We start from the raw sequence: 12,099 nt of genomic DNA on the forward strand, positions 1-12,099 counted from the left end.
GCCGGACGTAGTGGCTCACGCCTATAATCCCAACACTTTGGGAGGCTCATGTGGGGGGGAGTCAGGAGTCTGAGGTCAGGAGTTTGAGACCAGACTGGCCAACATGGCGAAAGCCCCTCTCTACTACAAATACAAAAAATTAGCCGGGCGTGGTGGTGGGTGCCTGTAATCCCAGCTACTCAGGAGGGTGAGGCAGGAGAATAGCTTGAACCCAGGAAGCAGAGGTTGCAGTGAGCCGAGATCGCACCATTGTACTCCTGCCTGGGCAACAAGAGCGAAACAAACAAACAAACAAACAAACAAACAACACAAAAGCATATGTGGGTGAAAAGGAAACCTGACAGCAACACTTTTCTTGTAAGGGCAGAGACTGCCTTCTTAAACAGAAAGAAAAAATTCCCCAGTCTGGGACCTATACATTTATTTATGAACTAAAGGAAAAAAAGTTACTTTAAGAATAATTAATCAGCATTTATACTAACCAGATCTGAATCTAAGTGGAAAGCAGTTGCTAAATGCCCAGCATTATATTGCTCTGCAGGACGGCAATCCACCACAAAGAACCGGACTCCTTCCTAAAAGGGAAACAACATTTGATATATAGGAATTTCCCATGAGGTTCACATTGCACAATATAATATTCACAGCTAACCAAAGGAAGGGAATAAGTTTATGAAAACATGGATCTCACATGGAATTAGGAGGACCTAGTTAGTATAGAAAATAACCTGAAGGTCCTAAATACTTTTATTTGTTTTTAACAGTTAAAACATTTTTCTTTTTTAGATGTTGTTCTTTACTGGAAAGTCTTAAAATACATAGAAGGAGAATGCCTGTTTGAGCTATAAAACTAATTATACTGGAATTTGACAATGTACCATGTAAACACTACATAGTTATAAACATAACTTTAGATATGCTTTCCTTTTTTGCAAATAAATCTGCAAATTTATCAACAGCTCAATTCACATAAGAACTAAACATCTATTTCGTGTGGGTGGGATGAAGGGAGAATGTTCTGAAATACCAGCTTTAACTAGAGAAGTTCATGTGGGTCTCTTTAAACTGGATAACATGTTTTCATTTGTTTTTTAATATTAGTCTGAATAAGTAAAAAGCGAGATGCTTGTATTTTGAAAATTCTTAATAACCAGCACAGATACAGTAAGAAATCCAACTAAGAAAGATCTACCATAAAAGGATATCTTTCCACGTCCATTCCTTTCCTGCCCTCAATCTTGGAAATACACTACACCTTCCAAATACAACCACAGTTAACTGTTGCACTACTAGTAATAAAGACTATATATTAAAAACCATCATCAGTCAAACTGACTTACTAGATTTTCATGCAGAAAATTACATTTTCACAATTCTCGTTTGCTGTAAGTTGTATCGAACTAAACCATGTAATTCAATTAGCTGTAAACTACCAGAAACTGTTAAATGCTAAATTCACCCTTTTAAGTATTTTATACAATGCCACATTCAGTCGCTCTACTGAAATATGAAAAAAGATATGTCGATTTACAAAAACTGGTGTCAAGAATGTCAACAATAATTAATTGTAGACAATTAAAACAACACACAAGCTGACAAGTTTTAAAATGACCCTCTGAACATAACATTTAACACAATCATTCAAAAAGCCAAAAGAGCCACCTTGTTGCAGTAAATTGATTTTGTGGGAATCACTGAACAGGGAGGAAGTTGGTTCCTTGTATTTAAAATGAACAGTCCCCTAACAAACTGGGTTTCCTTTACTTACCCCTTGTAGCTGATTCGCTTGAAGGATCTCTGACACTGAGATGGCCAGACAAAGAGCCTGACTCAGATCTGCATCATCATCCTTAATTCCCAACAAAGTACTACCAAAGAGATGGTGATTATCCTGTTTGAGGGGAAATTTTTAAACATTATGAAAAAAAATCGAAATTTCTTCCTAAAAATATTCTAATTAAACCACAACAGGTAAAATTATAATATTCTTGAGTTGTGATTTTTAAAACCTAATACTAATCTCAAATTTTATATGCTAAGAACTGCAAAAAAGTCACATAAAGTCCCTGTTAGTGTTCACACAAAATGAAAGACTAAGAAAAAAAAACACATTCTAAATAGCTATTTTCTATACTACCACCTGTAGTTAATATTGAATTTTAAAAATAGTTACTTACAATTTTTCATATCTTAATAAAAGCAAATATGTGGCAGAAATCGACTGCATAAATGAGTTAAAATACTGATCCACAGCCTGCTCTAATTCACAACTGCTAGTGCACATTCACTATGTCTGAAGAATAAAAGGTGCAGCTCTTGAAAGAGAAAAAAAATAAGACGTCTTTTTCATTCAGTATTTTAAACTACTGTCCTACCATCTGACTTATCCAGCATTGTTAGGAACTGAAGAGTTCTATATAAGAAAATTATTAAAATAGTTGAAATTGGTCCCTAGAAATAAGTCTTTTAAAATTAGTTATTTTTAAGGGAAAATGATCATAAAAGGTTTCCTTTACCTGCTTTCTAAAACACAGTGTACTAAACATAATTTAACTTTATCTTGACACTTCAGTGACATGACGAGTACCAACTAGAAATTATTATGGCAGAATGCTTTAAAAAAAAAAGACAATAATGCTCTCATGGGCACCTGAAGTCACATACAAACCTGCTGGCTTTAAAAACTTGTGCCTCTTCCACTATTAGCTTTTGCTTCTTAGAGTTTCATTTTTCAGGAGTTCACATCACTCACACTTCTAATCTGGTGTCCTTTATTAAGCACCTGTCTGGTCTAAGGGTCTAAGTCTTTATGGGGCCTAAATGACCTTTCATTATAAGACAGCTCTGCATCACTAACACTGTACCAACCTGCACTCCAGAGAAAAGTGGCATAACTCTACCTCCTCCACTGGATTACTACTGTAATAGAATTTTTTGCTTTTTTTTTTTGAGACAGCGTCTTCGCTCTGTCACCCAGGCTGGAGTGCAATGGCGTGATCTCGGCTCACTGTAAGTTCCACCTTCCAGGTTCACGCCATTCTCCTGCCTTAGCCTCCCAAGTAGCTGGGACTACAGGCGCCTGCCACCACACCTGGCTAATTTTTTGTATTTTTAGTAAAGACAGGGTTTCACCGTGTTAGCCAGGATGGTCTCGATCTCCTGACCTTGTGATCCGGCTGCCTTGGCCTCCCAAAGTGCTGGGATTACAGGCGTGAGCCACCATGCCCAGCCCTGTAATATAATTTTTAAAGTCAAGAAAACACTAATTTAGCAAATATCTCACAGTCAATTTTCTTATGATCAGAAATAACAATAATCAGAAGAGAGGTAAGATGCTTTCTACTGTCTTTTTAACTAGTCTCTTCCTCCACTAGGGAGGGTCTTTATGGAGAGGAAAAAAAAAACCCACACAAAACTACAACACATAAAGAAACAGAAAAAATTGACAACCTAGAGTATTTTAACTAAAGTGAATACAAAGTAATTAAACAATGTACAAAATGTGAAATGCAAAATAGTTGATCATTTCTTGTCTCATACCTTCCTAAAAGAAGCTGGTGTTTTGCTGCAATAATACTGAGCCAGAGAGAAAAGGTCTTCTATATCTTCTATATTCAGACTGGATGGAGTATTTTGCAAGAACTCTGAAACATGATTATAGACATAATATTTAGTAGTTTGTGAAAAATGCAAACATTAAAATTGTTTATGTATCAGAGCTGAAATATCTTCATCATAAATACTATGCAAATAGAGTCTCAACAGTGGTGCTTTTACAATGTCTTGTGGAAAAGTGGATTTCTCCAAGTGAGCTGAAACTGTTAATGTAAATCTCTTGTTAGTGAAGGATGGTGTCAGGCAATCAAATCAAATTCATTAACCTTAATTAGAATTCTATGATTTATTTAACAAACATATATGAAGAAGTGCCAGGGCCCCTGAACATACAAAATATCTAAGAAATAGTTACTGACTTAAAAGAACTTTGTCTTGTATGAAAAAAATAAAAATAAATCATTATAATGTAATAAGATAAACATTACTATACAGATAGCACAAAGTGACAGGCAATATAGAGAGGAAGTAACTATCTCCATGTGGGGAATATGGTGGGGAGAACCCAAAAGGAGAACCAAAGTTTCACAATTGAAATATCATATAAACTGAGTATTGAAAGGTAAATTATGGATGGGTAGAGAGGAACAGAGGAGGGCGATCTATTTGAACAGTGAAACCAAAGGAATAGTATATGGAAAGCAATGAAAGAGTGAACAAATATGAAGGAATGAATGAAGATGGCAAAATAAAGGAAAATCGTCTTCAAGGTCTGTACCTGGAGAGTGTTTATATAATTTGAGAGTTGAATGGAGCCTCAGAGCTCTTCTAATCTCCTAAATTTATGAATGAGGAAACTGAGTAACTTACACAGATAAGGAGACCCAAAATGTTTTCGCTACATTAAATGATACTTACGGATAACTTCTTCTTTGCTGTCTGACTCTTGTGTTAAAATAACTTCTCTGTAAAAGGGAATCAAATCAATTTGAGTTAAATATTAACAGAGCACCCTGAGAAAAGGGGGGAAAAAAAAACAACTAACCAACCAGATACTTACTTTGCATTAACAAGGATAATTAACATTAAGAAATAAATAAAAAATGGATCTGCTTGTTGTAGATATCCATCCCATATTGCCTGAGTGACTTCAATGGAACAGTAACATGCAAAAAGACTTCCAAGCTGTAATCAGGAAATGAAATGAGAGACATAAACCACTGGAGGTGACTTGTTCTCTTAAAAGTATTAAAGCAAATGAATAAGAAACATTACATCAAATTATCTGCACCTGATATTTAATGCGTACCTTAATCTTAGTGTATGAAATCCAAAGGCAAAACATGTGAATTCAAGGGACAATGGAGCCACTTATTAACTGTGTGACTTAGGACATGTCAACCTCTTTAAAGCTTCCATTTTTACTTCTGTAAAAAAGAGGAATACTGCTACCCATCTTCTACTACTATTGTGAAAAGAATACCTAAAGTAACCAGCACATATCTTTGCCATAGCATAACTAACATAATTATGGTCTGAGCTCCATAAGAGTAACTAAAATAATTACAATATAATAACAGCACAGTATTTAAATTACAAGGTAATTGTGAGGATCAAACATGGTAATTTAAGAGCAGCTAATAAAACTCTAATCATAATATAAATATGAATTGCTCCCAAAGCTCACTTGTACATCACTTGAAAGAGATTAGGCTGGGCACAGTGGCTCACGCCTATAATCCCAGCATTTCAGGAGGGTGAGGTGGGTGGATGACCTGAGGTCAGGAATTTGAGACCAACCTGGCCAACATAGTGAAACCCCGTCTCTACTAAAAATACGAAAATTAGCCAGGCATGGTGGTGCGTGTTTGTAGTCCCAACTACTCGGGAGGCTGAGGCAGGAGAATCACTTGAACCTGGGAGGCAGAGGTTGCAGTGACACGAGATCTCACCACTGCACTCCAGCCTGGGTGACAGAGTGAGACTCTGTCTCAAAAAATAAATAAATAAAATAAACAACATTCATATCCTTCGATATATCTCAGGAGCTAAGAGTTGTTAATTTATAAGCATCTCTACAACCCAATTGTGTTTTAAGTTGCATGAAGTAATATTTTTAGATCATTCAACTTTCATTATATACAGAAATAATTCCTCTACAGGTTTAAATTTAAAACATTTTTAATGGCTAAAGAGAATTAATGGGAACACATATATTTAGTGCACTCTTTGTGCAATACTAAACTAATACTAAACTATTATCACATGTCATTAAAAATATCTCTTACTTAAATTCTCACAACAGGCCTGGAAAGTAAACACATTTCTTCCCATTTTGCAGGTGAGAAAGTAGATCTCAATTACTCGCCCGTTTTTTTCAGGTGAGGAACTTGGATTACTTTCTCAAGCTCACAGAGCTAGTGAGTGGTGCTGGGAATAGGAAAAAGCCTGAGACTCCACAGCCTATGTCATTGCCATCACACGTGACCACAAGCCTTTTAAAATACATAATGCTACTAATGTTTTTTTGTGGTTGCTTTAAAAATTACGATTACACACACAGATTAGAAGAGGTACATACAAACAGAATAGCAATATACAGTCATCTTTAAGCTCACTTAGCTCAACTAAAGCTACCACTGCATTGCTCACAGTGGTTTAGGAATTACTCTTTAATTGTTTCATCTCCTGATATTTAACAAATTCTATTTCATCGACATGATACTAGTAGCAAGAATAAACTATCTGGCATATCAGCTGAAGAGAAACCACTCAGTTCAAACTTCCAGCTACCAGCACTAATTCAGAGCTCTGGCATCAGAAATGGCATTTCCTAGGCAGAGAGACCACTATTAATGATTAAAATGCTTAAGAGAAATAGTTCACTTCTTAAACATAAAAGTAGATTCAGTGGCAACATATGAATCTCAGAGAAGCTACAGTTTTATAGGTATTTATTCATTTTAACTCAAAGTGGTAAGACTAGGCTTGGCTCACACCTGTAATCCCAGCACTTTGGGGCCTGGGCAGGAGGATTGCTTGAGCCCAGGAGATCGAGATCAGCTCAGGCAATACAGTGAGACCCTGTCTCTACAAAAAAATTAAAACATTAGCCAAGCATGGTGGCACATGCCTGTAGTCCCAGCTACTCAGGAGGCTGAGGTGGGAGAATCACTTGAGCCCGGGAGGTGGAGCTTGCAGTGAGCCAAGACTGTGCCACTGCACTGCAGACTGAGAGACCAGAGCAAGACCTCGTCTCAAAAAAAAAAAAAAAAAAAAAAAAAACAAAAAAAAAAAAGTGACAAGACTGTGGCCAAGAGGGAATTAAAGAACAGGCTACTGAGGTTTGAGATTTAATGAGCCCAGAAGTGAAACCAGTTAGAATTCTCCAATTACCCATTTCCTGATTGTTAACTCATCCTATCATCCTCTGAAGTAGGTACAGTACTATTATTATTTCCACTTTGCAGATGAGGAATTGAAGCTCAGAGGCTGTCTTAGATCACACAGTTAATAACCGGAAGAAATGGGATTCTTCCTGAAGAAAAGTTAAGCAATACATAATAAAACAATATGAATATATAGTCTCCTAGCACCCAATCATTGTTTTAGAAAGATCTTCAAGTTAACCAGAAGAGCAGTTCTCAAAGTGTGGTCTCGGGACCTCCTAGAAGTCCCCAGGATTCTTTACAAAGGATCTGTAAGGTCAAAACTATTGTTACAAAAATATGTAGAATTTACCTGCCTTTTTCATATTTATTCCCTCAAAAATGAACAATAGAATTTTCCAATGGCTACATGATATGTGATATTAACACAGATTGAATAAAGAAGCAGATATGGGCCAGGTGTGGTGGCCTCATGCCTGTAATCCCAGCACTTTGGGAGGCTGAAGCAAGCGGATCACCTGAGGTTAGGAGTTTGAGACCAGCCTGGCCATCATGGTGAAACCCTCTTTCTACTAAAATTACAAAAATTAGCCGGACATGATGGCGGGCACCTGTAATCCAAACTACTTGGGAGGCTGAGGCAGACGAATTGCTTGAACCCGGGAGGTGGAGGTTGCAGTGAGCCAAGATCGTGCCACTGCACTCCAGCCTGGGCGACAAGAGCAAAACTCCATCTCAAAAAAAAAAAAAAAAAAAAAAAAGCAGAAAAAAAAAAAAAAGCAGATATGATAATCCATCTTTGATGTAGCCAAACATTAATGAGATTTGCAAAAATATAAAACAATGCCACTACTCTATTTTCTTTTGGAAAATAGTTGTTTTTTATTTTTAAAAAGGCTATTTATATCAACATGTAATAAATTTATAATTACTTTTAAATAAATTAATAAACATTTAAAATTCCTTAAATTTTTTTTTTTTTTTTTTTTTTTTTTTTTGAGACAGAGTCTTACTCTTTTGCTCAAGCTAGAGTGCAATGGTACGATCTCGGCTCACTACAAGCTCCGCCTCCCGGATTCAAGTGATTCTCCTGCCTCAACCTCCCGAGTAGCTGGGAATACAGGCACACGCCACCACATCCGACTAATTTTTGTATTTTTAGTAGAGTTGGGGTTTCGCCATGTTGGCCAGGCTGGTCTCAAGCTTCTGAAGTCAAGTGACCGCCTTCCTTAGCCTCCCAAAGTGCTGGTATTACAGGCGTGAGCCACTGCGCCTAGTCTAGTTTTAACTTCTTCTCAACATAATCCATATGGATTATCAACAAATTTTAAGAGTGTAAAGGGTCCTGACACCAAAAGTTTTGAGGACCACTGACCTAAAGTAAGACTTCCCATTGAAAATACAAATACAGAATGATAGAGTGCTGAGTTATACTTTATATTCTTTTATATTAACCACTTGATAACCTTAAGTTATTTTCCTCGTGACTGTATACCAATTCTTATACACACCATCAACAATTTAAACAAAGTTCTCAATTGAATGGATATATGTATCATATATTACATGTATATATTCATATTTATTACATATATGTAAGTAGTTGTAATATTTACTTGTAATTAGTTGTAATATTAGTTACATTTACAAATACATGTAAAACAATAAAAGTAAACTTCATATCAAATAATCTGAACACAACTGAAGAGCAAAAAAAGTTATTTTTAAATGCCAATAATTTTACCCGTTTGGTTTAAAAATGATCTATAATTAGCACTTTTCTTTCTCTTCCTTGAAAAAAAAACCCACCTAAGTATAGCTTTATATAAATCTATTTTTCATTAAATGTTCCTACTTTCACTTTATTACCCAGTTGAGTGCATAGGAGTCTGGAGTAATTTTCTTTGTATCAAGATAAGAACAAAGCTCAGGCTCATGGTATTGGATGAGCAACCTGAAGAGATGAAATGGTCTCCCTTTCTGGGAACAATCCCTAGAAGACAAGAAGCAAAATTTTTTTGCATTAATAGATCAGAAATAATCACATCAGTAACCAGTCTTCCTGCTACACTCTCCACAGCATTCACTGGAAGCCCACCTGACAGCAGCAGGCAGAGGTCTCTTGCTAACACCTTTTTCAATGTCCCTGACTTGACAAAAGTTGTAGAAACAGTAGATCTAAAGCCACTCTAGGGAGATTCTCACAGAACCCAGGCAGCACTCAAGTGAGAGAACTACAGGGATCACTGAAAACAAATTTAGGTTATTCTGATAAGGCTGGGATCCCAAAAGGAGATCTGGAGAGTCCTTCCTTCTCCGCCAAAAGAGAGGAAATTCTAAAAACTAGGCTTCAGGTTAGCGCCACAGTTTATATACTCAATTAGAAATGTCCTTTAGCAAAGGTACAAGTCTGAAATGGGCAGGTGAACATTTTAGAAATAGTGGCCTTAAAAACTGTTGAAGTGGCCCAAGTACCAACTCCTCAGAGTAAATTCCAGAAGGTGCCAAAATACTCGTCTTGTTCAATAACTGTCCTACTTCAAAGGGTTATTGTGAGAGCAAAATGGAAAAAATGAATCTGAATGTTGTTTTAAAGTATAAGGCACCAAACATGTACATTAACATTTTTATCAAAAGCCTTTTTAAAAACAAATACCACATTTTCCTGCCAGAGACTTCAAAAGTAGAAAGAGTACTCTATTGCCTGGGTGGTAAAATAATCTGTACACCAGACCCCTGTAACACACAATTTACCTATATAACAAACCTGCACACGTACCCCTAAACCTAAAATAAAAGTTAGAAATAATCACAAAGCACCTACAGATGAATTTTGGGTCATGGATTTCCTAGTTTCTAGTCATCAGCTCAGGAAGCATTTCAGCCTGCTCAGCTCTAAGAAGACTCCTCTGCCACAGGTCACAGTAGCCACCCACAGCCTTGATCTGAAAAGTACTGTCCGTCTACCCAGGAACCCAAGCATCTGAGCCCAGAGATGACAAACCCTTGGAGCAGGTCCAGATGTGGTCCATGAACTAGGCTCACTCCTCAGGAAGCACAGTTACTTCCTCCTTCCATGCTCAGTCCCTGATCTCGAATTCAGAAGCCTTATCTTCTAACTCCCACATAAGTAGCACTCTTAGAAAATCTTTCAAGCCCAGAGGATTTGTTAAGATACTATTACACTCACATTAGTTCATTTTCTTGTGTCCATGTTTGTGATAACTCAAACAGAATACTTCATGGAAAAAATCTCTTAAAAGATACTAGATTTTTGGTAGTGCATCTTACTGGATATAGGGAGATAATTACATGTTTTTTGGGGGAGTTTTTTGTTTGTTTTTTTAAGAGAGGGTCTGGCTCTGTTGCTCAGGTTGGAGTGCAATGGCGTGATCTCGGCTCACTGCAACCTCTTTGCCTCCTGGGCTCAAACCACCCTCCCACCTCAGCCTCCCAAGCAGCTAGGACTACAGGTACATGCCAACATGCCCAGTTGATTTTTGTATTTTTGGTAGAGACAGGGTTTCTTCATGTTGCCCAGGCTGGTCTCGAACTCCTTGACTCAAGCGATCCTTCCTCCTTGGCCTCCCAAATTGCTGGGATTATAGGCATGAGCCACCATGCTAGGCCAGAGGTAGTTACTTTTTAACCCATACAGTTAAAAACAAAAAGCAATACTACAAACACAGTTACTTCCAGACAGTTTGGTTAAAGTATGGTGTTACTGTTAACAAGGTGCTGACTAACTCAATCTTCATTTAGACCAGTAGGCTTCACTAATTCCTCAGTTCTATAAATTTACTCCATTCAGCGTTTGTACTGAAATACATTCTACAATTTTTTTTTCTTTTTTTTTGAGACAGAGTCTCACTCTGTCGCCCAGGCTGGAGTGCAGTGGCGCAATCTCGGCTCACTGCAAGCTCCGCCTCCCAGGTTTACGCCATTCTCTTGCCTCAGCCTCCCGAGTAGTTGGGACTACAGGCGACCGCCACCTCGCCCGGCTAGTTTTTTTTTGTATTTTTTAGTAGAGACAGGGTTTCACCGTGTTAGCCAGGATGGTCTCGATCTCCTGACCTCGTGATCCACCCGTCTCGGCCTCCCAAACATTCTACTATTACAAGGGAAGGAGGCGAGAATGTATCTAATGAATCAGCAAAAACTTACAAACAGGTCAAAGCACAGGTCATCATAATAAAAGTCAACTATTTATTGAGGAAATACCATGTGCCAGACAATGTAATAAGCATTTTACAAAGTTATTTCATTTTATCTTACATTTTATAAACAAACCTATGAAATCTACACCCAATTTACAGATGAGAAAACTGAGGCTCAACTGAAGGTAAAATAGCTCACTTCAGCTCACTGAAGGTAAAATAGCTATGAAGTGATGGTGCTAAGACTTGTACACAGAAACTGGACATTAAGTCATTATGCTATACTGCCCCCTTCCATATCTAAGTTTATATTTCAACAAGTGGTATTTTTGTAGGGGTACCATCTCTAAAAAAGCAAACTGTAAAGAAAATGAAGTAAAAGGCCTCATGTAAAAAAGTCAATGAAATGAATGACACAGTTTTTAAAAATTTTTTTAATTTTTTTTTTTTTAAGACAGGGTCTCACTATTGCCCAGGCTGGAGTTCAGCGGCAGGATCATGGCTCACTTCAGCCTTGACCTCCCTGGGCTCAGGTGATCCTCCCACTTCAGCCTCCTGAGTAGCTGGGACTACAAGTGCACACCCCCATGCCTGGCTAATTAAAAAATTTTTTTGTAGAGTCAGGGTCTCACTATGTTGCCTCAGCTGGTCTCAAACTCCTGGGGTCAAGTGATCTGCCTGTCCTGGCCTCCAAAAGTGCTAGGATTACAGGTGTGAGTCACTGCACCTGGCCTCACAGTTTCAACATGACAGCATTAATAGTGTTTTTTTTTCTTTTTGGAGACAGAGTCTCGCTCTGTCGCCCAGGCTGGAGGGCAGTGGCCTCACAGTTTTAACATGACAGCATTAATAAGGAGTGTTTTCTTTTTTCTTTTTTTTCTTTTTTCTTTTCTTTTTTTTTTTTTTTTTTTTTTTGAGACGGAGTCTCGCTCTGTCGCCCAGGCTGAAGTGCAGTGGCCGGATCTCAGCTCACTGCAAGCTCCGCCTCCCGGGTTCAC

At 37.7% G+C, this 12,099-nt stretch overlaps 1 protein-coding gene across 3 annotated transcripts in view; it reads right to left on the bottom strand.

The window, feature by feature from the left end:
* Positions 1-12,099, bottom strand: part of TBC1D23 (TBC1 domain family member 23) — a 64,329-nt gene that overhangs the window by 24,892 nt on the left and 27,338 nt on the right. For all 3 annotated transcript variants that reach the window (XM_050782054.1, XM_050782055.1, XM_050782056.1), the window contains 6 exons: positions 8,814-8,937; positions 4,616-4,740; positions 4,474-4,520; positions 3,541-3,644; positions 1,769-1,891; positions 483-575 (listed from right to left, as the gene is read on the bottom strand). In XM_050782054.1, coding sequence (XP_050638011.1) covers positions 483-575; positions 1,769-1,891; positions 3,541-3,644; positions 4,474-4,520; positions 4,616-4,740; positions 8,814-8,937 — 616 coding nt within the window. The remainder of the gene's footprint in view (positions 1-482; positions 576-1,768; positions 1,892-3,540; positions 3,645-4,473; positions 4,521-4,615; positions 4,741-8,813; positions 8,938-12,099) is intronic.

Source organism: Macaca thibetana, chromosome 2 (assembly GCF_024542745.1).
Source record: "Macaca thibetana thibetana isolate TM-01 chromosome 2, ASM2454274v1, whole genome shotgun sequence".
NCBI classification, from domain to species: Eukaryota; Metazoa; Chordata; class Mammalia; order Primates; family Cercopithecidae; genus Macaca; species Macaca thibetana.